The following is a 25,806-nucleotide window of genomic DNA, read 5'->3' as shown; positions in this document are numbered from 1 at the left end:
GGCTGCAGTGCACTGGTGATATCTCAACTCACTGCAGTCTTCACCTCACCCAACTAATTTTTTATTTTTTATTTATTTTTGGTTGGGGGAGAGAAGGTCTTGCTCTGTCACCCTGTCTGAAGTGCAGTGGCATAATTGTGGCTCACTGCAGCCTCTGCCTCCCGGTTTCCAGCAGTTCTCATGCTTCAGCCTCCCAGGTAGCTGGGATTATAGGCACACACCACCACACCCAGCTAATTTTATATTTTTAGTAGAGATGGGGTTTCACCTTGTTGGCCAGGCTGGTCTCGAACTCCTGTCCACAAGTGATCCACCTGCCTTGGCCTCCCTGAGTGCTGGAATTACAAGTGTGAGCCAGCACACCTGGCCAGTGTTGAAAATTCTAGTTGAATAGTTTTTGATTATTTAATTGTTGCTGAAAATCATAAGATTACAGTATTATTTAATTATAATCTGTATTTTGATATTTTTGTTCATTTCAAAGTAAATGGATTGGTACATATTAGAGCATTATTTGATTTCTGTTTTGGTATACTTACTATAAAAATAGACATATTGTTTTCCAGAAAACAGCATCACATAGTCATAAACATTTGCCTGAATTAGCAATAAACGTAACAATTGCAATTGTTCTGAAAGTGTTTCTCAGGATTTTGAGTGATGTGAAAATGGGGGGGCATTTAAGCCATTTATTATGTGTACTTGCTAATTGATAGCCAGTTAAGGTTAGCACTAAATTGTGAATATGCTTTGAGATAAGTTATTTACTTACTTAGAAACCTTTCTGTTGATGTTTATCTTTGCTGTCTCATAGGGACCAACACTTGTACAGCAGTGATCCATTGTATGTTCCAGATGACAGGGTTTTGGTTACCGAGACTCAGGTTATTCGGGAAACGCTGTGGTAAGATATATTCACTTAATTAATAGTCTTTATTTATGATGCTTGATTACTGAGAAACAAAACTTTTATTAAAGGAAACTGTTAAAGCATTTTCACATGCAAACTAGAAGTAGACCATTAGGTGTAAAGTTCAGACCAGATTTGACTGTGGAGATTGAGAGATTTTGACATGTTTACTTCATTTTTATTTTAAATAGTTTAGCATATGATTTACTTAGATTAGTCCATCACTTCTTTAGCACTTGAGTTCAAAGCAAGGTTTACTACTATTTCTAATAGGCAGAGACTATCAGTGAGGGCCTGTGCCCATACCTGGAAGCCAGGAATCTAATGGAGCACGTGGTGCCGTTACTATTAAAATTCCAGGTCGTGGTGCTCTCACCATAAAGTATGATGTTGACATGCTGGAATTCTTAGAAATAGGAAGATCTCTTTGGGTCATCCAGTATATGGGGGAGATGCTTTGACAATATGTCTTGGACTTCTCTCTAAGATGATGTTGAAATATCTTGAGTCGTAAGGTAATCAGATGAAAAGATTGATGTCTTCCATTTTCTTATTATCTGACCTTGTTACCCCTTAATTCTGAATATTTAATAAAAATTTCCTGAAGTGGGGCATGGTGGCTCACACCTATAATCCCAGCACTATGGGAGGCCAAGACGGGTGGATCACTTGAGATCAGGAGTTCAAGACCAGCCTAGGCAACATGGTGAAACCCCCATCTCTACAAAAAATACAAAAATTAGCCAGGCATGGTGACATTTACCTGTAGCCCCAGCCATTCAGAAGGCTGAGGCTGAAGAATCACTTGAACCCAGTAGATTGAAGCTGCAGTGAGCTGTGATCGCTACTGCACTCCAGCCTGGGTAACAAAGTGAGACCCTATAAAAAAAAACAAACATTTTTTTCTGGGCATACTGTCATGAATTTTTTTCTAGACTTAAAGTACACTCATCTTTTTTATCTAATTTCAGGTTACTTTCAGGAGTGAAAAAGCTCTTTATATTTCAGCTGATAGATGGGAAAGTAACTGTGAGAAACAATATTATAGTAACTCATTTAACACATGTAAGTTATTTATATTTATTGTTATTTAGGAAATAATAGGATTTATGTAAACTGGTAATACAATTTTAGAACATTTTGCAATATTGAAATTAACTATGATTGAACTCATTTGTGTTTCCTTATGCAAAAAATACTAATTTAAAATTATTTAATATCCAGGCCAGGCACAGTGGCTCACGCCTGTAATCCCAGCACTTTGGGAGGCTGAGGTGGGTGGATCACGAGGTCAGGAATTTGAGAACGGCCTGGCCAAGATGGTGAAACCCTGTCTCTACTAAAAAAAATATAAAAATTGGCCGGGCGCGATGGCTCAAGCCTGTAATCCCAGCACTTTGGGAGGCCGAGGCGGGTGGATCACGAGGTCAAGAGATCGAGACCATCCTGGTCAACATGGTGAAACCCCGTCTCTACTGAAAATACAAAAAATTAGCTGGGCATAGTGGCGCGTGCCTGTAATCCCAGCTACTCAGGAGGCTGAGGCAGGAGAATTGCCTGAACCCAGGAGGCAGAGGTTGCGGTGAGCCGAGGTCGCGCGCCATTGCACTCCAGCCTGGATAACAAGAGTGAAACTCCGTCTCAAAAAAAAAAAAAAAAAAAAAAAAATATATATATATATATATATATATATATATATAAATTGGCCAGGCACAGTGGCAGGCACCTGTAATCCCAGCTACTAGGGAGGCTGAGGCAAGACAATCGCTTGAACCCGGGAGGCAGAGGTTGCAGTGAGCTGAGATCATGCCACTGCACTCTAGCCTGGGTGACAGAGCAAGACTCCATCTCAAAAATAAATAAATAAATATTTAATATCCAAAATGAAAAATTGAGTTATGCATCTTTACAGTACTTAAGAGAATTCCTTAATATTCTTTGGGACATATTTAATTTCAATTTACATTTTATGCTGTTTAGATCTGTCATTCTGTATTGTAAAAGCTATATACTGTAATTTTTTTTGCCTTAAGTAGATTACCTTATGTATATTTTTTAAAAATATAACCCATAATTCTCTAGTCTATTGAAATTAATGCTCACCCTTTTTCCTTTGTGTATAAAACTATTCATCGTTTTATGACTTTGTCTTCTACTAAACATACTGTTCAAAAGAATTGTAAAAGAAATATTTTACAGTGAGAGGGAAATGAATTTAAATGTTTACAGAAGCTCACCTTTGAATAATTACAGTTTGCTTCTGTCATAGAGCTGTTTACGATCTGTGCTGGAACAAATAGCAGCGTATGGCCAGGTTGTATTTCGACTCCAGGAGTTCATTGATGAAGTCATGGGACACAGTTCTGAAAGCATGCTGCCTGGAAGTGGGTCTGTTCCTAAGAAGTCACCTGAAGCTCCCTTTAGAACCTACCAGGCTTTCATGTGGGCCCTGTACAAATACTTCATTAGTTTCAAAGAAGAACTTGCAGAAATTGAGAAGTGCATCATCAATAATGGTATTAAATGTTCTTCAGTTTTACTCATACTATACGTAACTCATAATTGGAATGCCATTTAGATTTTTCATTATATAATATTTGAAAGTTGCCTGGCAAATAAGTAGTTCTCATGAATACTTCATTTTTTAAATTAAATTTGTATTTTTAACCCATTCATATCTCTCAAAATCAAAAAACTGCAGAGGATTTAGACTGAAAAATCTAAATTAGTCTTCCTGCACCAGTTCCCCAGCCAGCTGATTCCCCTCCCCAGAGACAGCCAGGTCCTGGGCTTCGTAGTCCTTCCAGAAAGAGTTCAGCAGACACAAGCAGTGCATATACGTACACCCATACCTAACAGTCACTATACTACTCTCTTCAAATATTTCTAACTTAAATTTTGAGGATAATACCATGCAAATATGAAGAGCTTCTTGGTTTTTTATTTGTTTGTTGTTTTTCTGAGACAGAGTCTTGCTCTGTTGCCCAGGCTGGAGTGCAGTGGCGTGATCTCAGCTCACTGCAACCTCTGCCTCCTGGGTTCAAGTGATTCTCCTGCCTCAGCCTCCTGAGTAGCTGGGACTAAAGGCACATGCCACCACGCCTGGCTAATTTTTTGTATTTTTAGTAGAAACAGGGTTTCACCATATTGACCAGGCTGCTCGTGAACTCCTGGCCTCTGGTGATCTGCCCACCTTAGCTTCCCAAAATGCTGGTATTACAGGCACAAGCTGGGATTATACCATACCTGACCATGTAGGGTAGGTTCTTATAAATGGAATTGCAATGTGTGAGTTTGCTGAGTTTTGCCACTTTACTTCATGGGGAGGTACAAGTAAACAAATGGATACTCTTGTGAGCCATGTAGATGAATACCTGTTTCCTCACACTCTTGCCATCTGTGTGTTGTCAGACGTTTTGGTCCTCACCATTATGGCAGATGTAAAATGGTAACCCATGTAGCTCTTTACCCTTAACTTTTAGTTTGACCTACCACAGAAAATAATACAGAGAAGTCCTGTGTTCCCATTACTTTGCTTCCCCCAGTGGCAAAACCTCACATAGTTATAGTACATGATCAAAACTGGGAAACTGACACTGGCACGGCCCATTAGCCAAGCTGCAGACCTGACACAGTTTACCAGTGTTGCAGGAACTTGCTTTGAGCAGAGGTGGGTGTAGTATCTTCGTGTATAGTTCCAGGCCCTTTTATTACATGTCTAGCTCCACATGGTGACTTCCATGTTGAGGTCCCAGCTGTGCCGTCGCCTCACAGGAGCTTGTGCAGCCCTCTGTAGGCACAGCCTCCTGCATTAACATTGGCCCATGGGGAGGTGTTTTGTTTTGTATAATTTTAATTTGCATTCTTTTATTTTAAGTAAGGCAGCATGACTTTCTATATGTTTTAGAACCACTCATCTTTCCTTTTTTGTGAACTGTCAGTTCCTTTATATGTTATTTTTCTGCTGAGTTATCTTTTTCTCCATGACTTGCAGGAGTTTTTCCTTAGGGAATTTAGGTCCTTGTGATGTGAGATCAAAATCCACCATCCTTCATTTTCCCCTGCCTGCCCATAAACCTGATGATTTGCCAGCATTTATGTCACATTTTAGATGCATGTATTTTTCCTTGCTATTGAGTTTGATTTGTTGATATTTGCAGATGCTACAATAACTCTCGCAATAGTGGTGGACAAGTTGTCACCTCGATTGGCTCAGCTCAAGGTTCTGCACAGAGTGTTCAGTACTGGAGTAGCAGAAGTTCCACCGGATACTCGCAATGTCGTCCGGGCTTCCCACCTGCTCAACACCCTGTACAAGGCCATTCTCGAATATGATAATGTTGGAGAAGCCTCTGAGCAAACCGTATGTGAGACTTCTGCCTGAAGTGTGTGACTCCATTCTGCACAGCAGAGGGGTGGGAGACAGCTGGTCATGGTTCTGTGTTAAATGATACTCAAATGGTGACTTGTCGGACAGTTCAGAGTGTTCAAATTAGCTTCCAAATTTGAGGCTGTAGGAAACTAACTCTTCAGCTCTAATTGTCAAGATCCTCAGAAGGATGAGGCAAGGACAAAGCAACATGTGAGAAATACCTAGCTGATGTCTACAGACATTTAGAATAATGCCTTCTTACATAAAAACTAAGTCTATTATATGAAGTATCTGAAGTAGTCAAATTCACAGAAACAAAGTGGAATGGTGGTTACCAAGGACTGGGGAATAGGGAGCTATTGTTTAATGGGTACATAGTTTCAGTTACACGACATGAAAAAGTTCTGGAGATTTGTCACAACAATGTGAATGTACTTAACCCTACTCTGAACTTAAAAATGGTGAGGGTGGGGCACAGTGGCTCATGCCTATAATCCCCAACACTTTGGGAGGCCAAGGGAGGACTGCTTAAGCCCAGGAGTTTGAGACTTGCCTGGGCAATATAGTGAGACCCTGTCTTTAAAAAATAAGTTAAATTGGGCCGGGCGCGGTGGCTCATGCCTGTAATCCCAGCACTTTGGGAGGCCGAGGCGGGTGGATCACGAGGTCAAGAGATCGAGACCATCCTGGTCAACATGGTGAAACCTCGTCTCTACTAAAAATAGAAAAAATTAGCTGGGCATGGTGGCACGTGCCCGTAATCCCAGCTACTCAGGAGGCTGAGGCAGGAGAATTGCCTGAACCTAGGAGGTGGAGGTTGCGGTGAGCCAAGATCACGCCATTGCACTCCAGCCTGGGTAACAAGAGCGAAACTCCGTTTCAAAAAATAATAATAATAAGTTAAATTAAAATTTAAAAAAGAAACAAATAGGTAAGATGATAAATTTTATGTTGTATATTTTATATTGTATTTAAAAAATACAAGTCTAGGCCAGACATAGTGGCTCATGCCTGTAGTCCCAGCTACTTAGGAGTCTGAGGTGAGAGGATCACTTGAGCCCAGGAATTTGAGACCAGCCTCAGCAGCATACTGAGACCCTGTCTCTACAAAAAATTTTAAAAGTAGCCAGGTGTGCTGACACCAGGAATTTGAGACCAGCCTGGCCAACATGGTGAAACCCCGTCTCTACATAAAATACAAAAATTAGCCGAGTATGGTGGTGAACACCTATAGTCCCAGCTACTCAGGAGGCTGAGACAGGAGAATCACTTGAACCCAGGAGGTTGCAGTGAGCTGAGATCATGCTACTACACTCCAGCCTGGGCAATAGAGAGAGCTGTGGAGTAGTAGCCATGCCTGTGGTCCCAGGTACTTGAGAGGCTGAGGCAGGAAGATTGCTTGAGTCTGGAAGGTTGAGGCTCCAGCAAGCCATGTTTGCGCCACTGCACTTCAGCTTGGGTGACCGAGCAAGACCCTGTATCAAATAATATGTAGATTAAAAAAATCTATCTAGAGGCTGTAATTTAGAAAGCTACAGTTTTATTTGGGTATGTATATTAGGTGTATTTTCCAGTTTGTTGGTATAACTTTTTTTCTCACCAATTTAATATTGCATTTCAATATAAAAGAGATTGATTTTCTCTCAGCACTGCCATTTTTGTCCTCTGAGAGCTACTGGAATTAAGTAATTTCCTCACTCTTAATAGACACCTTGCTAGTAGTACGATTTAGATAAGGAAACCTTGCTCACCTGCCAGGGCTGTCTCAGGTCACACCTGCCTCTGTGTCATTTTCACTCTCAAGTTTCCCAGTCTGGACTGCAAACAATATGATGCTTCCATACTTAGGTGAGTTTTTCATAAGGATTTTATAGTATATGTTTTTGGATTTTTTAATTTCAAGGCATTTCAGAAATGTTTAAACCTCCTTCTGTTCTAGTGGCCAGGCAGCCCTGAGAGCTGACCGTGCACAATCTCTGCCTCAGGTCTCCCTCCTGTTCTCTCTCTGGGTGGAAACGGTGCGGCCTTACCTGCAGACAGTGGATGAGTGGATCGTGCATGGGCACCTGTGGGATGGTGCCAGGGAGTTCATCATCCAGAGGTGAGCTGCAGCAGAGCACAAGGTCGTTGAGGGCTGGCGTCACCAGTTTGCTCCCCATGAAAATCAAATCTTTCATTACTTTCAAACAGTACTAAGAAAGTACAGTCCACATCACAGAACTTGTTGTCATCATAGGCTAGTTCTATTTCATTTTTTTGGAAGATGTCAGTAATATAATACCAGCCGATTATTAATATCTTTGTCCAGGTTTTCTCAGTTCACAACTTTTAAGCAAATCGTATTTTTGGATGATAGTGTATTTATGGCTAGCTCGTATACGCTGCTTCCCATAAAATGAGCTTAGGTGATATCAGATGATTTCCGCTATTTCCAGTGTAAAGTATCAGTAAAGAGATACAGAAATACTACAGAATATGCCTCTAATACATTTATTGCTCAGAATTAGCTACTCATTTCTTTTACCTTACTATAATTTTTTTTACTGTTCTCTGAAGTGAATGAATTCAACCAATATCTTAATATAATATTTAATAAAACAAGAAAAATCTTAATCCATTTATGACAATTTCCCTTCATTTATTTAATTTTTCTGAACAGAATCATATAAACTATAATGTAGAGCTATTCGTACTCTTTTAACCCAATTTTAAATGATGTGGTGTATTTAGATGTGCGGTTTCTATTGGTAGCTATCCATTGAACGCATCAGGAAGGGTAACTTTAAGTCCTTAGTGTTCTGGAAGTGTAGCAATGTGTATGCAATGCTCACATAAGTGAACTGACCTCCCTTCAATGTAGTCTCTTGTCTCACTGTGTCCCGGTTCATCAGTCTCACATGAGAATTTCTGTGAAAAATGGGACTCTGACTGTTCTTGTAAGGTGATGATTGACCATAATTTTATTGTTGAAAGTAGTCCAGTTAAGAATTTTGGTAGGGAAAATGGTAGAGAAGTCTGCAAATCAGTTTCACAGGAGATGGTAAATGGGAAAAACTTTATTCTACTTCTAAAGAGTGTCAAATTAGTCATATTTTAAATAATTCCAATTCAGGAAACTTTCTGCTTACTTAAATTTTACCTATACTGTTCAAAGTATTGATTCACTTTTGTCTTTAAACTGAGATCAGATTAAAACTGCCCCATTTGCCTAAAGATTGTTTCAGTTTACTAATAATTAATGTTATGTTTTATAATGTCTGGACAACAAACTAGAATAAGGATACTACTTTTAAGGAAGAGAAGTTAAAGTTTAAAATTATTTTGAATCTCTTTAGAAACAAAAATGTTCCAGTTAATCATAGAGACTTCTGGTATGCAACTTACACATTATACAGCGTGTCAGAAAAGACAGAAAGTGAAGAAAAAATGAGTGATAATGCGAGTGCGAGCTCCGGCAGTGACCAGGGGCCCTCCAGCAGGCAGCACACCATGGTGTCCTTCCTCAAACCTGTCCTGAAGCAGATTATAATGGCTGGCAAGTCCATGCAGCTGCTGAAGAACCTACAGTGTGCAGAGAGCACCACCTGCCAGGCCGCAGCCAGAGGTACCTGTTCCGTGTTCCTGTGTCTTCCTCGGTGTTGAGACACCTGACCCTACTCCTTCTTGTCATCCTGATACCTGATTATTTTGTAGTTTGCAAGTCATCACACCCTCTTATTTCAGTGGTAATTATCAATCGTAATAGAATTAATAATCGTGCTGCCCTTGATTTTTAAAAAGATCGTCTTATTGCAAACTTTTAGTGCTGTGTTTAAAAAAGCAGTGACAATAAGTTCCACATTCATTTTCCTCACTCTGGATTCCTTAGGACTCGAACTTTAAAAAATAAATCCCGGGCTGGGCGCGGTGGCTCACGCCTGTAATCCCAGCACTTTGGGAGGCCGAGGCGGGTGGATCACGAGGTCAAGAAATCGAGACCATCCTGATCAACATGGTGAAACCCCGTCTCTACTAAAATACAAAAAATCAGCTGGGCATGGTGGCGCGTGCCTGTAGTCCCAGCTACTCAGGAGGCTGAGGCAAGAGAATTGCCTGAACGCAGGAGGCGGAGGTTGCGGTGAGCCGAGATCGCGCCATTGCACTCCAGCCTGGGTAACAAGAGCGAAACTCTGTCTCAAAAATAAAATAAAATAAAATAAATAAAAATAAATCCTTGCCATTTGTTTTCTTTTATTGTTTTTATAAACTGACATCATAATTTTACATATTTGTGGAGTACATAGTGGTTTTTGATACATTTATAGTAAACAATATAGTTAGCATTTCCATCACCTCAAACATTTACTACTTCTTTATGTTGGAAACATTCAGTATCCTCCTCTTAGCTCTGTGCAACTCTATATTATTAACTGTAGTCATCCCATAGTGATACAGAACACTAGAACTTATTCCTTCCAGCCAGCCATTTGTATCCTTTTACAAATATCTTCCTTCCTTCCCGCTACAAAATCCAGCATCTAGTATCCTGTTCTACTTTTTACTAACATGAGATAAACATTTTTTAGCTACTACATATGAGTGAAAACATGCAGTGTTTAACTTCCTGTTCCTGGCTTATTTCACTTGACATAATGTTCACCATTTCTATCGGTGTTGCTGCAAACAACAGGATTCATTCTTTTTTACCTCTGAGTTCTATGTGTGTGTGTACCACAATTTCTTTACCCATTCATCTGTTGTTGGACACCTAGGTTGATTCCATATCTTGGCTGTGTGAATAGTGCTGCAATAAACATGGGGGTGCAGATGTCTCTTTGATATCCTGATTTCCTTTCCTTTGGGTAAATGCCCACCAGTGGGATTGCTATATCAGATAGTAGTTCTCTTTGTATTTTTTTGAGGAACCTTCAAACTGTTTTCCATAGTGTCTGCACTATGGAGTTTATATTCCCATCAACATTGTGTCAGAATTCCCTTTTCTCCACATCCTCACCAGCGTTTGTTATTTTTTGTCTTTGTGATAAATAGCCATCCTGACTGGGCTGAAATGATACCTCATTGTGGTTTGACTTGCATTTTCCCTAATAATTAGTAATGCTGAGCATTTTCTCATGTATTCATTGGCCATTTGTATGACTTGTTTGAGAAATGTCTCTTTGGATCATTTGCCCTTTTTTTTTTTTTTTGGTTCAGTGGTGTGATCTTGGCTCACTGCAAGCTCTGCCTCCCTGGCTCAAGCGATTCTCCTGCCTCAGCCTCCTGAGTAGCTGGGATTACAGACAGCCGCCACCACGCCCAGCTAATTTTCTGTATTTTTAGTAGAGACAGGGTTTCACCATGTTAGCCAGGCTGATCCGAACTCCTGACCTCAGGTAATCCGCCCATCTTGGCCTCCCAAAGTGCTGGGATTACAAGCATGAGCCACCGCACCTGGCCTCATTCATTGAATTATTTCACTGTGAAATTTACTTGTTTGTTAAATACCTATTTTTGTTGAACTTCTCATTCAAAACATTCTTTTCCTGATTTTATTGAATGTTGCGTCTCACTGAGTTTCCTTAAGATTTTAATTCTGAATTATTTTTCTGGCATTTCATGTATTTCCTTATTGTAGTCTCTTACTGGAGAGTTACTGTTTTCTTTGGGAGGTGTCATATTTCTTTGCTTTTTCACGTTTGATGTATTCTACATTGATTTCTACACATCTGGTGGGAAGGTCACTTTTTCCAATTTTATGGAGGACATTTTGTAGGGAAACAGTTATTCATATGAATGGGTCTTGGAGTGTCGGTTCAGTGGAATGCATTGGCCTTGGTTCTGGATGAATGCAGTAGTGCAGTCTCCGTGTACTTTCTACAGTTGTAATCCACTTCAGTGATGTTTCCAAGTACCTCAGTGACCTACACTGAGGGAGTTTGCGGCAACAGTGGCACAACTGGCCAGGCGCGATGGCTCATGCCTGTAATCCCAGCACTTTGGGAAGCCAAGGCAGGTGGATCACTTGAGGCCAGGAGTTTGAGACCAGCCTATAAAAATTAGGTAGATGTGGTGGCACATGCCTATTGTCCCAGCTACTTGGGAGGCTGAGGCACAAGAGTCCCTGGAACCCAGAAGGCAGAGGTTGCAGTGACCCAAGATGATGCCACTATGCCCCAGCCTGGGCAGCAGAGCAAGACTATCCCAAAACAAAAAAACAGTAGCCTGGCTTTGCTGGGGTGGGCTTGCTAGACTGTATTTCTCAGGTTGGGGGTATGTGCATGTACACATTGGTTTGGCCAGATTGGGACCACAGGCTGTTACTCTGGCCAGGAACATGAGCATGTGCTTGCTTGGCCAGCCTATAGGCATATCTGCCTGCCAGCAACAGCCTAAGGGGCTATTTCTCAGGCCTGTAATGTGGGCACAAGATGGGTTGGCAGGCCTGGGGGCTCCATGAGGACAGTCCACAGAGTAATTTCTCAAGCCTCGAACATGAGCACAGGCTTCTCAGCTCTCCTGGGAGTATGTTTGCTGGGGCTGGCCTACAAGGCTGTTTCTCAGGCCCAGGATGTAGTTACAAGGCTGCTTGGCTAGCTGGGGTGCATGTCTACCTGTACAGTCCAGGGGGCTCTTTCTCAGGCCTGGGACATGGTCACATGGCTTGTTGGCAGGCCTAGATATGTGTCTGCCAGTGGCAGCCCATGAGCCTGCTTCTTAGGCCCAGCATATAGGTAGAAGGCTACTTGGCTGACCTGGGGGGTGTTTACTGGGGGTGGACTTTAAGGCTCTTTCTCAGGTTTGGGATACGGGTGCCAAGCTGCTTTGCTGGGTTAGAGACATGCCCACCAAAGGCAGACCACAGGGCTGTTTGGCAGGTCCAGTATGCAGGCCTATGGCTGCTCAGCTGGCCTGGGGCCCTGACTCCCAGGCACTGCCTGTGGGGTTTCTTCTCAAGCCAAGAATGCAGCACAAGACCACTCAAGAAGCCTAGGTGCATGCCTGCCAGGGCAGCCTCTGAGACTGTTTCTCAGATGCTGAATGCTGGCCAGGGTTACTGGGTAGGCCACAGGCCTGTCTGCAAGGGGTTGGTGCTATGGGGCTGTTTTTCAGTTCCTGAGCACAGGTCTGTAGCTGCTCCACCAGCCTGGAGGCCTGTCAGCTGGCAGAAAGCTCAGGGTGTTCCCACCCTCTGGAGGTGGCACAGCAGTTTGGCCAGCTCAATTCAAGCGTGGGTTCAGTCTGTCAGGGCTGCCAGACAGTGCAGTGGCAGAGGGTGGTTTTCCTGCTGTGCAGGACCAGAATCTCAGCTGATCCTGGGCCCAGGCTCCACACAGCTGGGATTGTGGTATTCAGCCACCCCTGTGGCTGGGGTGCAGAAGAGGTGCAGTGGCTACTGGCCCAGAGGAGGGCGTGCTCCAGAGGTGATTCTGGTCCTGAGATGGTGTCGTGCTGCAGCAGCTTGGCTCAGAGAGTGGATGGCAAAGACACACCTTGTGCTCCTAACCCAGGGCGAGGCAGCTGCATGTATTCCCAGCAGCTCTCCAAACGGCTCAGAGCTCGTGGGAACTGTGAAATCCTCTTATAGTAAGGACCATAGGTGTTTGTGGGGGCTGGTGGGTTTCTTCTGCTTATCCTTACCCAACAATAGGAAATCCTTCTTGACTCCAGACCAGCCTAATCTGCAAAGGGAAGACGGGGCTGCAGAGGCTGGAAGTCTCCACACTGCCCTCCTATATCTCCAGTCACCAACAGTGTGTCACACTCCTCCACTGCACCCCAGCACTCTCCTTTCAACCCCAGTTAGATCTTAACTGTTGATTTGTTGTCTTGGTCCTCTCTTGCAGTGGGGGGAAGAGTGTCCCCAGGCAGCTGCCTGGTAGGCATCACTCCCTCTGGACTTTTTTTTTTTTTTTGAGACTGAGTCTCACTCTGTTGCCTAAGCTGGAATGCAGTGGCACGATCTGCAACCTCTACCTCCCAGGTTCAAGTGATTCTCATGCCTCAGATTGCCAAGTAGTTGGGACTTCAGGCCATCACGCCTGGCTAATTTTTGTATTTTTAGTAGAGATGGGATTTCACCATGTTGGCCAAGCTGGTCTTGAACTCCTGACCTCAGGTGATCCACCTGCCTCAGCCTCCCAAAGGACTGAGATTACAGGTGTGAGCCATCACGCCCAGTCTCTCTGTCATTTCTTAATGCAGTGCAGCGTTTAACCCTTGAGGATCATGAACCATGGCTGTTAAGAATTTGTTGATGAACAGTTCAGACTCAATCATAGATTTCAAGAAAATGAAGTTTTATCTTGTAATCCCAGCACTTTGGGAGGCTGAGGTGGATGGATCACGAAGTCAGATCAAGACCATCCTGGCCAATGTGGTGAAACCCCGTCGCTACTAAAAGTACAGAAATTAGCTGGGCGTGGTGGTGCGTGCCTGTAATCCCCACTATCGGGAGGCTGAGGCAGGAGAATTGCTTGAACCAGGGAGTCAGAGGTTGCAGTGAGCCGAGATCGCGCCATTGCACTCCAGCCTGGGTAACAAGAGCAAAACTCTGTCTCAAAAAAAAGAAAAAAAAAGAAAGAAAATAGTTTTATCAACTCATTAAAGAGGCTTGGAAGATAGATGTGGCCTTATTTATACATCTCAATCATCTCAGTGTTATATTAATTATATTATTGTATCTACTTGAAATAAATAGATGGAATACTTACTTTCACTTTGTGGAGTATTTCCTTCTTATGTAATGAGCTTTCCAGAGCCACTGTCAGAAGTGTTTTTTCCAGTGAGACTATGACTCCTATCAGTGTTATCATAGTGTTGTGCAGTATGGTAATAACTTTAAAGTATTCTGACTAGAATTTTACTATGTTCAGAAAAAACAGCTTATATGTTGTGATTCTATGAACATTGCAGTTGTTTAACAGAGGATCTAAAAATGTTTAGTTTTGCTGCACTGTAAAGGTAAAAGTAAAGAAACAGGGATAAACCTTCCTAGAGCAAAGGGAAAATAGCACGCTGAATTAGGATGATATTATTTAATATTTCTCTTTTTTTTTGAGACAGGTTTCACTCCTATTGCCAAAACTGGACTGGAGTGCAGTGGCATGATCTTGGCTCACTGCAACCTTCGCAAGCTTTACCTCCCAAACGCTCAAGTGATTCTCATGCCTCAGCCTCCCAAGTAGCTGGGACCACAGGTTCATGCCACTGCGCCTGGCTAATTTAATATTTCTTGGACCAGGTGTGGTGGCTCACACTGGTAATCCTAGGACTTTGGGAGGCTGAGGCAGGTGGATCACTTGAGGTCAAGAGTTCGAGACCAGCCTGACTAACATGGTGAAACCTGTCTCTACTAAAACAAAAAAAATACAAAATTAGCCTGGCGTGGTGACACACGCCTGTAATCCCAGCTATTGGGAGGCTGAGGCAGGAGAATTGCTTGAACCTGGGAGGCAGAGGTTGCAGTGAGCTGAGATCTTGCCATTGCACTCCAGCCTGGGCAGCAAGAGCAAAACTCCATCTCGAAAAATGTTACTTAATATGATTAAACAGAACAGAGTTCACCTTACTTATTTCTTTATGTTTCAGATGCAGAAAGAAAAAGCTTATACACTCTCTTTCTGGAATCTGTACAGTCGCGGCTTCGACACGGAGAAGATTGCACTCCACATGTTCTCACTGAGCAACAGGCAACCAAAGAGAACCTAATTAAGATGCAGTCCATTGCTGAAAGGCATCTTGAACTGGATGATGTTCACGATCCACTGCTTGCCATTAACTTTGCAAGGTGATAACACACCTGCAAGATTGTCAGTGATTGAAATGGCATAATCTGTGCAATGTTTGGTAACTGTTAATTTCTGGAAGGTAGGGTTTTCCAGGGCCAAAAACAAAAACACTTGTAGACTATCCTTTTGTTATATTTTATTTTGTTTTGTTTTTTCCTTCTTTTTTTTTTTTTTTTTGAGACAGAGTCTTGCTCTGTCGCCAGAGCTGGAGTGCAGTGGCGCAATCTTGGCTCACTGCAACCTCTGCCTCCTGGGTTCAAGCAATTCTCTTGCCTCAGCCTCCCTAGTAGCTGGGACACGTGTGCCACCACACCCAGCTAATTCTGTTTGTATTTTAGTAGAGACAGTGTTTCACCATGTTGGCCAGGATGGTCTCGATCTCCTGACCTTGTGATCCAATGGCCTCGGCCTCCCAAAGTGCTGGGATTACAGGCGTGAGCCACCACACCCAGCCTTGTTTTGTTTTTGAGACAGAGCCTCACTCTGTCTCTCAGGATGGACTGCAGTGGTGCAATCTTGGCTCACTGCAACCTCCCGCCTCATAGGTTAAGCAATTCTCCTGTCTCAGCCTCCCAAGTATCTGGACTGCAGACATGTACCACCATGCCTGGCTAATTTTTTGTATTTTCAGGGTTTCATCATGTTGTCCAGGATGGTCTCAAACTCCTGACTTCAGGTGATATACCCACCTTGGCCTTCCAAAGTGCTGAGATTGTAGGCGTGAGCCACCGTGCCCTGTCTGTCTTTTATAATGAGCAGAATACAAAATATGCTCGCCTATTTCAGGTGTATAGTTTGGATTCTATGTTATTTGTAAAAGTCTGCAGACTTGGCCCTGCCACCATGTGGTAGACCATGTGTCTGTGCCCTCGGGCCCCTGAAAGTGTCATCATTTACCCAGGATGTGCTGAAACTCTGGGCCATGAGTGGGCCCTGGACATCCATTGAGTCAGGGTCCCCATTGCCATATATCCTGGGCTTAAGCTGCTTTTAGGCACTTAGCCCAATAGTGTAAGTCATTATTACCCACACAGTTTTGAGTTGTCTAATGGCCAGCATTTGCTACCTGCAGCCCTAATCACTAGAAAGATCGGCTCTAGTACCTGACCCTAGGGCAGTGGCAACTTCAAGACTGGTTCTCTCATAGGATATTTTGGGGAGAAAGATTTTTCTCTTTCTGTAATAGTTGGTAACTTCAGGACTAAAGGTAAAAATGGGAATTTGGGGTTTTAAGAGAATTTTGTTGACAGCCACTCATAAAAAGAAGACTCACATTTTTATCTTGAAGGATGTATTTGGAGCAGAGCGACTTTCATGAGAAGTTTGCTGGTGATGATGTGTGTGTGGATAGATCATCAGAATCTGTGACATGCCAGACCTTTGAATTAACGCTGAGATCCTGCCTCTATCCTCATATTGATAAGCAGTATCTGGATTGCTGTGGAAACCTCATGCAAACTCTAAAAAAAGATTACAGGTAAAAGAGTAATTTGATTTTGGAAGTAGTAAATAGATGATTGTACTTGAAGAGCAGTTGAGATTATTTTAAAACCTACATTTCAATTCCATTTTTATTAGAGTAGGAAATGGATATGCAGTAAACAATTTTTTAAGAGAAATCAATTGACCATCAGTATTTTTTTAACTATGTTGTGAAACTTCATTGGTTGTTTCTGAGGATCTTTCCCAAAAGAAATATGGGAAAAGCTTGTAGAAAAATATTACAAAGTTTGTTACCAGAATGAAAAACACAGAATTACTTAGTGATAGATGACTAGTTCTTTAAACTATGGCATATCCATAAATATGGCATATATATACCCATGTGTGAACTTTGTAAAGTTCATAAAAATTATGGCAGTTAAAAAGTAGGATATATAATATGGTAGGAACTAGGTTAGGTTTTCTTAACTCATAGAAGAGAAGACAGGAAGGAAACATTCCAAATGGTAAATATTAATGGTGCAAATCCACCATGAATCATGGGATTTGGATTTTTTTTTTGTTACATTTCTGCGACTGCCCAGTTTTCTGTAATGTTATAAAAGATCATCTGATGATGATGAAAGGAAAACCTATGCTGTTTTTATTATTGAAACAAGTCTTAAGAGGTGTTAATATTTCTAATTTTAGTAAAGGTAGACTTTAAACTTGTTTCACTAAAAACAGTAGACTACAAAACCTGGTATTGATCCCGAATCCTGCCTTACAAATGTCAGAGATCTTTGTGTCACTCATTTCCTCTCCATTCAGGTTGGTAGAATACTTGCAAGCCATGAGGAATTTTTTCTTAATGGAAGGAGGAGATACTATGTATGACTTCTATACATCAATTTTTGATAAAATAAGAGAAAAGGAAACCTGGCAGAATGTCTCTTTTCTTAATGTCCAACTCCAGGAAGCCGTAGGACAGCGTTATCCTGAAGATAGTTCACGGTAAAATATGGAAGCCACCTATATTTGAATTAGTATAAAATGAACTATGTGCCAGTAAGTCTTCTATGAATTACACATATTGTTTTTCCTTGCACCATTCCTATGAGTTTTACTAATATTATTTTACATATTAGAAAATTGAGGCCAGGTGCGGTGGATCACCTGAGGTCAGGATTTCAAGACCAGTCTAGCCGACATGGTGAAACCCCATCTCTACTAAAAATACAAAAATTAGCTGGGCATGGTGGCAGGTGCCTGTAATCCCAGCTACTTGGGAGAATCGCTTGAACCTAGGAGGCAGAGGTTGCTGAGATCGCACCACTGCACTCCAGCCTGGGCGACAAGAATGAGACTCCAATGTAAAAGAAAAGAAAAGAAAGTTGAGGCAGAGGCTAGCTAAGTGACTCTGCCACTAAACAAGAGAAGACATTGAGATGCTACCATATGGCCAAGTGCAGTGGCTCACACCTGTAATCCTAGCACTTTGGGAGTCCGAGGTGGGAGGATTGCTTGAGCTCAGGAATTTACAACCAGCCTGGGCAACATAGTGGGACCGTGTCCCTACATAAAAATAAAAAAGATGCCACCATACACCCTGTCGGGGCCTGATGGCATCCTTCACATGCTTGGAGTCAGTGCTTCCTCTCTCTCTCTCTGAGCTCCCATACATCACCAGGTTTATCAGTCCTGCCTCCTAGAAAAGGCCCCTGAGCTCTCAGGACCATCTCAGAGCTCCCTGATGGCCTCTGTGTCTCTCTGCCTTACTCCTTTCCACCAAAACGGACTTGACCCTCACCATAGTGACCTCAGAGCACCAGCAGTGACTTCCACCACTCATGCCCAGGCTCTCCGTGGGTGCCTGGTAACAGATGGACTAAGCTTTGTCTCAGGAGGGAAAAGGCTACTGTTTGGCTCCATTTTCCCAGCCTCATGACTTGCACATATACACACCATGTTCTGTCTCACTTCACATTTCAGGGATTTCAGAATATTTCTGGTGTCTGCCAGTGCTGTCCTCCCGCCTTCCTGTGACGTGCTCTCCAGTTGTTGGTCCTGGCAGAGGTCTGCTCACTCCTACATCCCCGTGTCTTCATGTGCTGCACTGGGCTGGGAGTCCCTGGAGGGACGAGAGGCTTTCTATGCCTGTTCAGTGCAGCCGCTAACTTAGTATTCATATTTGGTAGACGCCTACCAAGCACTGAGTCAATGCGTACATGTCAGGCCATTAAGAGCTAGAACTTCTGACTAGAGCCTGTGCCAGGGATCAGCAGTTCATAAGCACACACTGCCCTCTGACAGCTCTGGTATGGAAGTTAACTCCCCACTTTAAACCTTTTTCATGTGCATCCGGGCATCCCCTCTTAGTGCCTCTGACTGTGTAAGAGGACATTATTTCTCAGGAACCACTGATGGGACTATTTTGAGGATTAAATGAGCTAAGGACACATAATAGTTCCTGGCACATGGACGTTTTCATGTCTGTGTTAGTTGCTTGCTTGCCCCTAAGAGTCACATTCAAACCTGTCTCAGGAACTTGTGGATGAAGCCGTGCACAACACCTCTGGTGTAGAAGCAGACCCCATCCCATCCTGATGGGGCTCCCAAAGCAATGCTGTCCCTCGAGCTGCTCTGCTTACCCTCTTCTGCCCACCCCCAACTTCAGCAAAAGCTTCATCTTCCCAGCCATGGCCTGAAGTTTACTGTTTTACCCAGCTTCATCTTTTTTTAATCACTGCCATTGTTAAGTGTCTCTTCCATATCTAAACTCATTATTTAAAAGCTTTCCCCCTCTTCATTATTTTTACATCCAAATTTCTGTTCTGGAATATATGTCAGAAAAGATAAATTTGTTGGAATGTGTGCATTTCTTTTATGAAATGCAGTATTTTGGGGGGAATATTATGTAAATACTATTTTAAAAGAACATTTTTGTATGACATAATGCTTTCACAAACTAAAACAAATTTCTTTTTTTAGTCTGTCTATATCTTTTGAAAACGTTGACACAGCTAAGAAGAAACTACCTGTTCATATCTTAGACGGTCTGACCCTCAGCTACAAGGTATATCCTGATACTCTTTGTATGAACAGTGTTGCCTACTAAAAGTAAAACATGCAAGTAATCGGTTACTTTCTGTTCTAATTTTGTTTTTGTTTCATAGGTCCCGTGGCCTGTGGACATTGTTATAAGTTTGGAATGTCAAAAAATTTATAATCAAGTGTTTCTTCTCTTATTGCAAATAAAGTGGGCAAAATATAGTCTGGATGTTTTACTTTTTGGTGGTAAGATTTGTTTTCCGCAGATACATTGTAATTTAATTTAATTTAATTTTAGTCCTAATAAAACAGGTTGGTGGGAAAGGGAAGCATATGGGGTGGGGGTCGTTGATCGTTTTCAGTGTGTACACAAATGCCAGCATGGCGCATACTCTAGCAGTAGCTTTATGGACGTCAAATACCTGAAAGAAAGATCAGGAAGTTGTATGCACAGTTGATCTGAAATGCAACAACTTGATTAGGAATTTGACCACAATAAATTTTCTTGTGTTATGCAAAAATTTCAAATGACACATTAATGAGACTTTGTCATGTTTCATGACAGTAGTGAGAAAAGTGATAGAGGGGACCTTTTCCACTGCACCTTCCAGAGCCACTGAGGTTCGGTGTCTGCCACCCCTACCAGTGCTTTCTGTGGTGCCAGGGCTGCATCCCTCAGAGTTTCTGCCAGGCATCATGGTGCAGTGGGGTTTGAGCTGATGCTCTTTCTCTCTACTTTGCTCTCCCAATCTTTTGTAGAACTGGTTAGTACTGCTGAAAAACCACGACCTAAAGAAGGCCTTGTACATGAACAAAACACAGTCGCTCAGTTCGGACCACAAAAAGAACCAGTGAGACAGCAGATTCATCGCATGTTTCTCTTAAGAGTGAAGCTCATGCATTTCGTGAACAGCTTGCACAACTACATCATGACCAGGGTTTGTGCCTCTCCCATCTGCTTCAGTTCTGTTGCCTTATCTATACAGTTGTTCATAGAGAATTACTTATAATATCTTATAAATACAAAATACCTACAGACTGTGAAAATGGGACATGTGGCAAATTTAACCATAAAATAACACAGCAGTACGAGGAAGGTTTTTGTAAATATACTGGCATATGTGTACCCAGAGGCTGCTGTCCCTCCTATCCAGTCGCCCTGGGGACAGGCACAGCCACAGCTCCTCTGTTGGAATTACCTTCAGAATGTGCCACATAGGCCTTTAGGTTTCATTACTGATGACAGCTGTCCCTAAAAAATGGCTCCAGTGTTTAATAGCCAATTCACAGGCCATTGTGTGTGGGAGGAAGATGCAGCCAGGTTATATATTTTATTTTTATTTTTTTCTTTTTCTTTTTTTTTTTTTTTTTGAGACGGAGTCTTACTCTGTCACCCAGGCTGGAGTGCAGTAGCATGATCTCGGCTCACTGCAACCTCCAACTCCTGGGTTCAAGCAGTTCCCTGCCTCAGCTTCCCGAGTAGCTGCGATTATAGGCGCGTGCCATCACACCCAGCTAATTTTTGTATTGTTAGTAGAGACAGGGTTTCACCATCTTGCCCAGGCTGGTCTTGAAATCTTGACCTTGTGATCTTCCCACCTTGGCCTCCCAAAGTGCTGGGATTACAGGCATTAAAAACAATTAGTAACTCACTACAAAGTAAATGAAACTGCTCTTCTGATACATCTAAAAGCCAGTTCTAGAGGAAGTTCTGAAAGTAGAGTTCAGATATTGGAACAGGAGCAGTGTTACTAGAGGACAGCATGCATTTGGGGTTTCAGTTGTTGTTTATACCTGTTCTGTTCTGTGAGTTCTGAAGCCTTTCTTGCTTGGATGAAGTGAGCCTCTGAAGCCTGTTTTGGACAGGAAGGCTATGGCAAAGGGGCTCCATGCTTCCCCTGACTGCATTACTGGCCTTCACAAGGCTGACCTTCATTAAGCCCCTAACTGTTAGGAGTAAATGATAAGAGTTTAAGTTTTTTCTTAGTTTGTTTTTTATTTGAAGTATACTTATATTCATTTTAGAGAAAGATGAAGCATGAAAAATGGAACTTAAGAAACATAAATTCACTGTAATTATTTGTATAAAAGTAACACATTGGATTTTTTTTTTAATCAGTGTGTCTTATATACAGTTTAATGTACTCGCACCTTCCTACCAGAGAGTCTGTTAGCCCAGAGTTTGGCGTTCGTTCATTCACTGTGTGGCTGCCCCCACCATCCTCTAGGATCAGAACGCCAAAGTATCCAGCCAGCCTTTGAAGAATGGTACTTGACAAAACTTCATAGATGTGATTATTGAAGGAAGAATTTGAGAGGAATAGAAGAGTTTAGTAAAAAGATTTGTGGACATCACACAAGTCCTCAAAGGAAGTTGCTGACTAAGCTTTTTATCTTTCTCTTCCAAGATTCTACACAGTACAGGCCTGGAGTTTCAACATCAAGTCGAGGAAGCCAAGGATTTAGATCAATTGATTAAAATTCACTATAGGTACCTGTCAACCATCCATGACCGGTGTCTGCTAAGAGAAAAGGTACATGAGCTGTATCCTGCAGATGTGGCCACTGCTGGGTGCACGAGGCTGTCTGCCTGCTTTGGTATTTTATTATTTTTAAGCTTTTGTCCTGTAGAGTATTCTTTAAGGAAGAACCAGATCAAATGAGGTTACAAGCGAATGCCCCAGGCCGGCCACACTGGCTCACGCCTGTAATCCCAGCAGTTTGGAAAACTGAGGCGGGTGAGTCTTATGAGACTAAGAGGTCAAGACCAGCCAGGGAAACATAGCAAGACTCTGTCTTTAAAAAAAATTAAAAAGATTAGCAGACATGGTAATGCACAGCTGGAGGCCCAGCTGCTTGAGAAGCTGTAGTGGGAGCACTATTTGAGGCCAGGAGTTCGAGGCTGCAGTGAACTATGATCACACCACTGCACTCTGCACTCCAGCTTAGGTAACAGAGAAAGACCCAGTCTCTTAAAACAAAGATAAACAGAAGGAGGAGTGCCCTATCAGTAGAAATTGTATCTAAGAGCAACATGAGAACTGTGTTTGATAGTCAACACTCACTCTGCATTGCTCTTGGATTCAGTTGGAAAGTTGGGTCTGCAGTTGTAGAGTAATAGCATGTCCACTTAAAGAATTCAGTAATAAGTAGGGCGTGGTGGCTCACGCCTGTAATCCCAGCACTTTGGGAGGCCGAGGCGGGTGGATCACGAGGTCAAGAGATCAAGACCACCCTGGTCAACATGGTGAAACTCCGTCTCTACTAAAAATACAAAAAATTAGCTGGGCATGGTGGCGCGTGCCTGTAATCCCAGCTACTCAGGAGGCTGAGGCAGGAGAATTGCCTGAACCCAGGAGGCGGAGGTTGCGGTGAGCTGAGATCGCGCCATTGCACTCCAGCCTGGGGAATAACAGCGAAACTCCGTCTCAAAATAAAAAAAATTAAAAAATAAAAAAAAGAATTCAGTAATATTAAAACCTTTCGAACTATTTGTCCTAGTTTCACTGGTGAATGTAAATGGCCATCTCAGGAAAAGGTCTTAATTGTTCTTTTGGTTTGACTATACTGCTAATACCACCTGTACCTTACATTCAGTAAATGCATGGGCCTCTAGTCCCAAATGGGTATGGTTCAGAGCCTAGAACATAGAAATTCCATATACATAGAAGGTAGTCACTGTGGTGATGAGCTTTTTCTGTGATTCATTTAAAATAGGTAAAAGTGTTGGTATCAGTGTCCAAACTTGGTTACACATTTTATATTCTGCAACTTTGGTCTCCAGGTCAGCTTTGTGAAGGAAGCCATCATGAAGGTGTTGAACTTGGCTCTAATGTTTGCAGATGGTTGGCAGGCTGGCCTGGGAGCTTGGCGGTACGTATGTGACTTCTGAAGCATCTGCACTGTAACCATTTCAGCTTCGGCTTTTTTTTTTTTTTTTTTTTTTTAATAGGAGATGGGTTTTCCCAGCTACTCAGGAGGTTGAGAGGGGAAGATTGCTTGAGCCCAGGAGCTTAAGACCAGCCTGGGCAACACAGCAAGACCCAGTCTTTTTCAAGATATCTGTGGAGTAATTTCAAATGTATTTTAGTTTACTTATTTAAAATCCTAAATCTAGGCTGGGTGCAATGGCTCATGCCTGTAATCCCAGCACTTTGGGAGGCCAAGGCAGGCAGATCACCTGAGTTCAGGAGTTCCAGACCAGCTTGACCAATATGAAAAAGCCCCGTCTCTTAGCCTACCTATAAACCCCAACCCACTTACTCATTTGAAATTTACTTTTGTTCCTAGAATGGAATCTATAGAGAAAATGGAGTCTGATTTTAAAAACTGCCATATGTTTCTTGTAACCATTTTAAACAAAGCCGTGTGTAGAGGATCCTTTCCCCATTGTGAGTATATCATGTTAAAATATTTCTACTTTTGTATTTTCTTGTAACTAAGTGTATGTGTGACTGATCCATGAAGAATTAGAATTTCTCACCATTTTCAAAACTGAAAAGTCCCTTAGCAGTTGTGCCATGCCTCGAATTGCTTTTTAAGCATTGCAGTGAGGTGAGTGAATATCAAACGTAACATTTGTAAGCCTGAGGATCTTACTTTCTAGTATACCATTTATTACAACAGATTTCTAAAACTCCCATTAAATAAAGTCCATGGCAAAATAGATTTCTGTCGCACTTCACTATTGTGTAGCTTTTGTAACTATTTCTTTTCAAAGCTAGACTTTTTAAAAGTTTTTTTAGGTATGTAAAGCTCCTGGCCTGGCGCCATGGCTCATGACTGTAATCCCAGCACTTTGGGAGGCCAACCAAATCATTGAGGTCAGGAGTTTGAGACCATCCTGGACAACATGACAAAACCCTGTCTCTACTAAAAATCTAAAAATTAGCCTGGCATGGTGACACATGCCTATAATCGCAGCTACTCAGGAGGCTAAGGCAGGAGAATTGCTTGAACACGGGAGGCAGAGGTTGCAGTGAGCCTAGATCGTGCCACTGCACTCCAGCCTGGGCGACAGAGCAGGACTTGGTCTCAAAAAAAAAAAAAAAAACTTTTTTTCAACTAATTTAAACCTATTGTTTTAACCTTATTTTTATTCTTCCCACAGTGGAATCTCTAGCACTGTCACTCATGGCTGGCATGGAACAAAGTTAAATATCTTCAGTGTAATATCTCAGACTTCACCGTCACACATGTACATTTCCACCATGTGCAGCTGAAAAATGAGAGTCTTTTTATTTTGGTTTATTTGTAAAACTTGTCCACGGTCAGCCAGGTACAGTTGCTCACACCTCTAATCTCAGCACTATGGGAGGCCAAGGCAGGTGGATCACTTGAGCCCAGGAGTTTGAGGCCAGCCTGGGCAACATGGTGAAACCCCATGTCTGCCAGAAATACAAAATGTATCCAGACATGGTGGTACATGCCTGTAGTCCCAGATACTTGAGAGGCCAAGATGGGAGGATTACTTGAGCCCAGGAGGTCAAGGCTGCAGTGAGCCATGATTGCACTACTGCAGTGCAACCTGGGTGAGACAGTGAGACCCTGACTCAAAAACCACTTGTCCACAGTCCAGACAAATGGATTGTAGGTGGTTTTTCTGGAGATTAGTAGATACTATATAGGGTTGTGTATATAAAATTGTGTAAATAGTGCAAAGTATATATAGGCTGTTTACTCTTATATTTCCTACTGTAAGATACAGATTTATGATACTGATACCTTTAAATATAAATTATATCATATTTTGAAAATGTGATTACTGATATTCAAAATAAAGGACTTAAAATTATTTTATTCTCCCTGCTGTCCTTCAGTCACAGAAGCTTTTTATATAGAGTTTTACATGTTGTCTTCCCTAAAAGTTGTCTTAGATTTAGCTGTCCTAGAAATGTTTATATTTTAGCTGAGCATAGTCTCTCAAGCCTGTAATCTCAGCACTTTGAAAGGCTGAGGTGAGAGAATTATTTGAGGCTAGAAATTCAAGACCTGGAAATTTACTTTTATTCCTAGAATGGAATCTATAGAGAAAATGGAGTCTGATTTTTAAAACTGCCATGTTTCTTGTTAAAAGTTAGCCAAGCATGGTGACACGTGCCTGTAGTGCCAGCTACTTGGGAGGCTGAGGTGGGAGGATCCCTTGAGACGAGGTCGAGGCTGCAGTGAGCCATGATTGCATCACTGCACTCCAGCCTGGATGACAGAGCAAGACATGTCTCCAAAAAAAAGAAAAAAGAAATGTTTATATTTTTTATGCACCTGAGAATTTCCACATGGAAAAT

General features: G+C 42.2%; 1 protein-coding gene across 7 annotated transcripts in view; it reads left to right on the top strand.

Moving 5' to 3' along the window:
- The window catches only part of TUBGCP5 (tubulin gamma complex component 5), a 42,081-nt gene that overhangs the window by 12,394 nt on the left and 3,881 nt on the right, over positions 1-25,806 (top strand). For 2 of the 7 annotated variants that reach the window (XM_064367828.1, XM_064367827.1), the window contains exons 8-24: positions 815-904; positions 1,882-1,975; positions 3,180-3,426; positions 5,071-5,273; positions 7,087-7,130; positions 7,222-7,383; positions 8,618-8,886; positions 14,850-15,048; positions 16,338-16,526; positions 17,303-17,485; positions 19,463-19,547; positions 19,648-19,768; positions 20,282-20,460; positions 21,931-22,056; positions 23,307-23,395; positions 23,813-23,913; positions 24,633-25,316. In XM_064367828.1, coding sequence (XP_064223898.1) covers positions 815-904; positions 1,882-1,975; positions 3,180-3,426; positions 5,071-5,273; positions 7,087-7,130; positions 7,222-7,383; positions 8,618-8,886; positions 14,850-15,048; positions 16,338-16,526; positions 17,303-17,485; positions 19,463-19,547; positions 19,648-19,768; positions 20,282-20,460; positions 21,931-22,056; positions 23,307-23,395; positions 23,813-23,913; positions 24,633-24,679 — 2,428 coding nt within the window. In that variant the 3' untranslated portion in view covers positions 24,680-25,316. Of the gene's footprint in view, positions 1-814; positions 905-1,881; positions 1,976-3,179; positions 3,427-5,070; positions 5,274-7,086; positions 7,131-7,221; positions 7,384-8,617; positions 8,887-14,849; positions 15,049-16,337; positions 16,527-17,302; positions 17,486-19,462; positions 19,548-19,647; positions 19,769-20,281; positions 20,461-21,930; positions 22,057-23,306; positions 23,396-23,812; positions 23,914-24,632; positions 25,317-25,806 lie in introns of those variants that run through there. The other 5 variants (XM_064367830.1, XM_064367829.1, XM_064367832.1 and 2 more) reach the window with 3 other exon arrangements.

The sequence above is a fragment of the Aotus nancymaae genome, unplaced genomic scaffold, assembly GCF_030222135.1.
Source record: "Aotus nancymaae isolate 86718 unplaced genomic scaffold, 86718_ANA_hifiasm-v0.15.2.pri h1tg000075l, whole genome shotgun sequence".
NCBI classification, from domain to species: domain Eukaryota; kingdom Metazoa; phylum Chordata; class Mammalia; order Primates; family Aotidae; genus Aotus; species Aotus nancymaae.
This window is presented reverse-complemented; position numbering and strand designations above follow the sequence as displayed.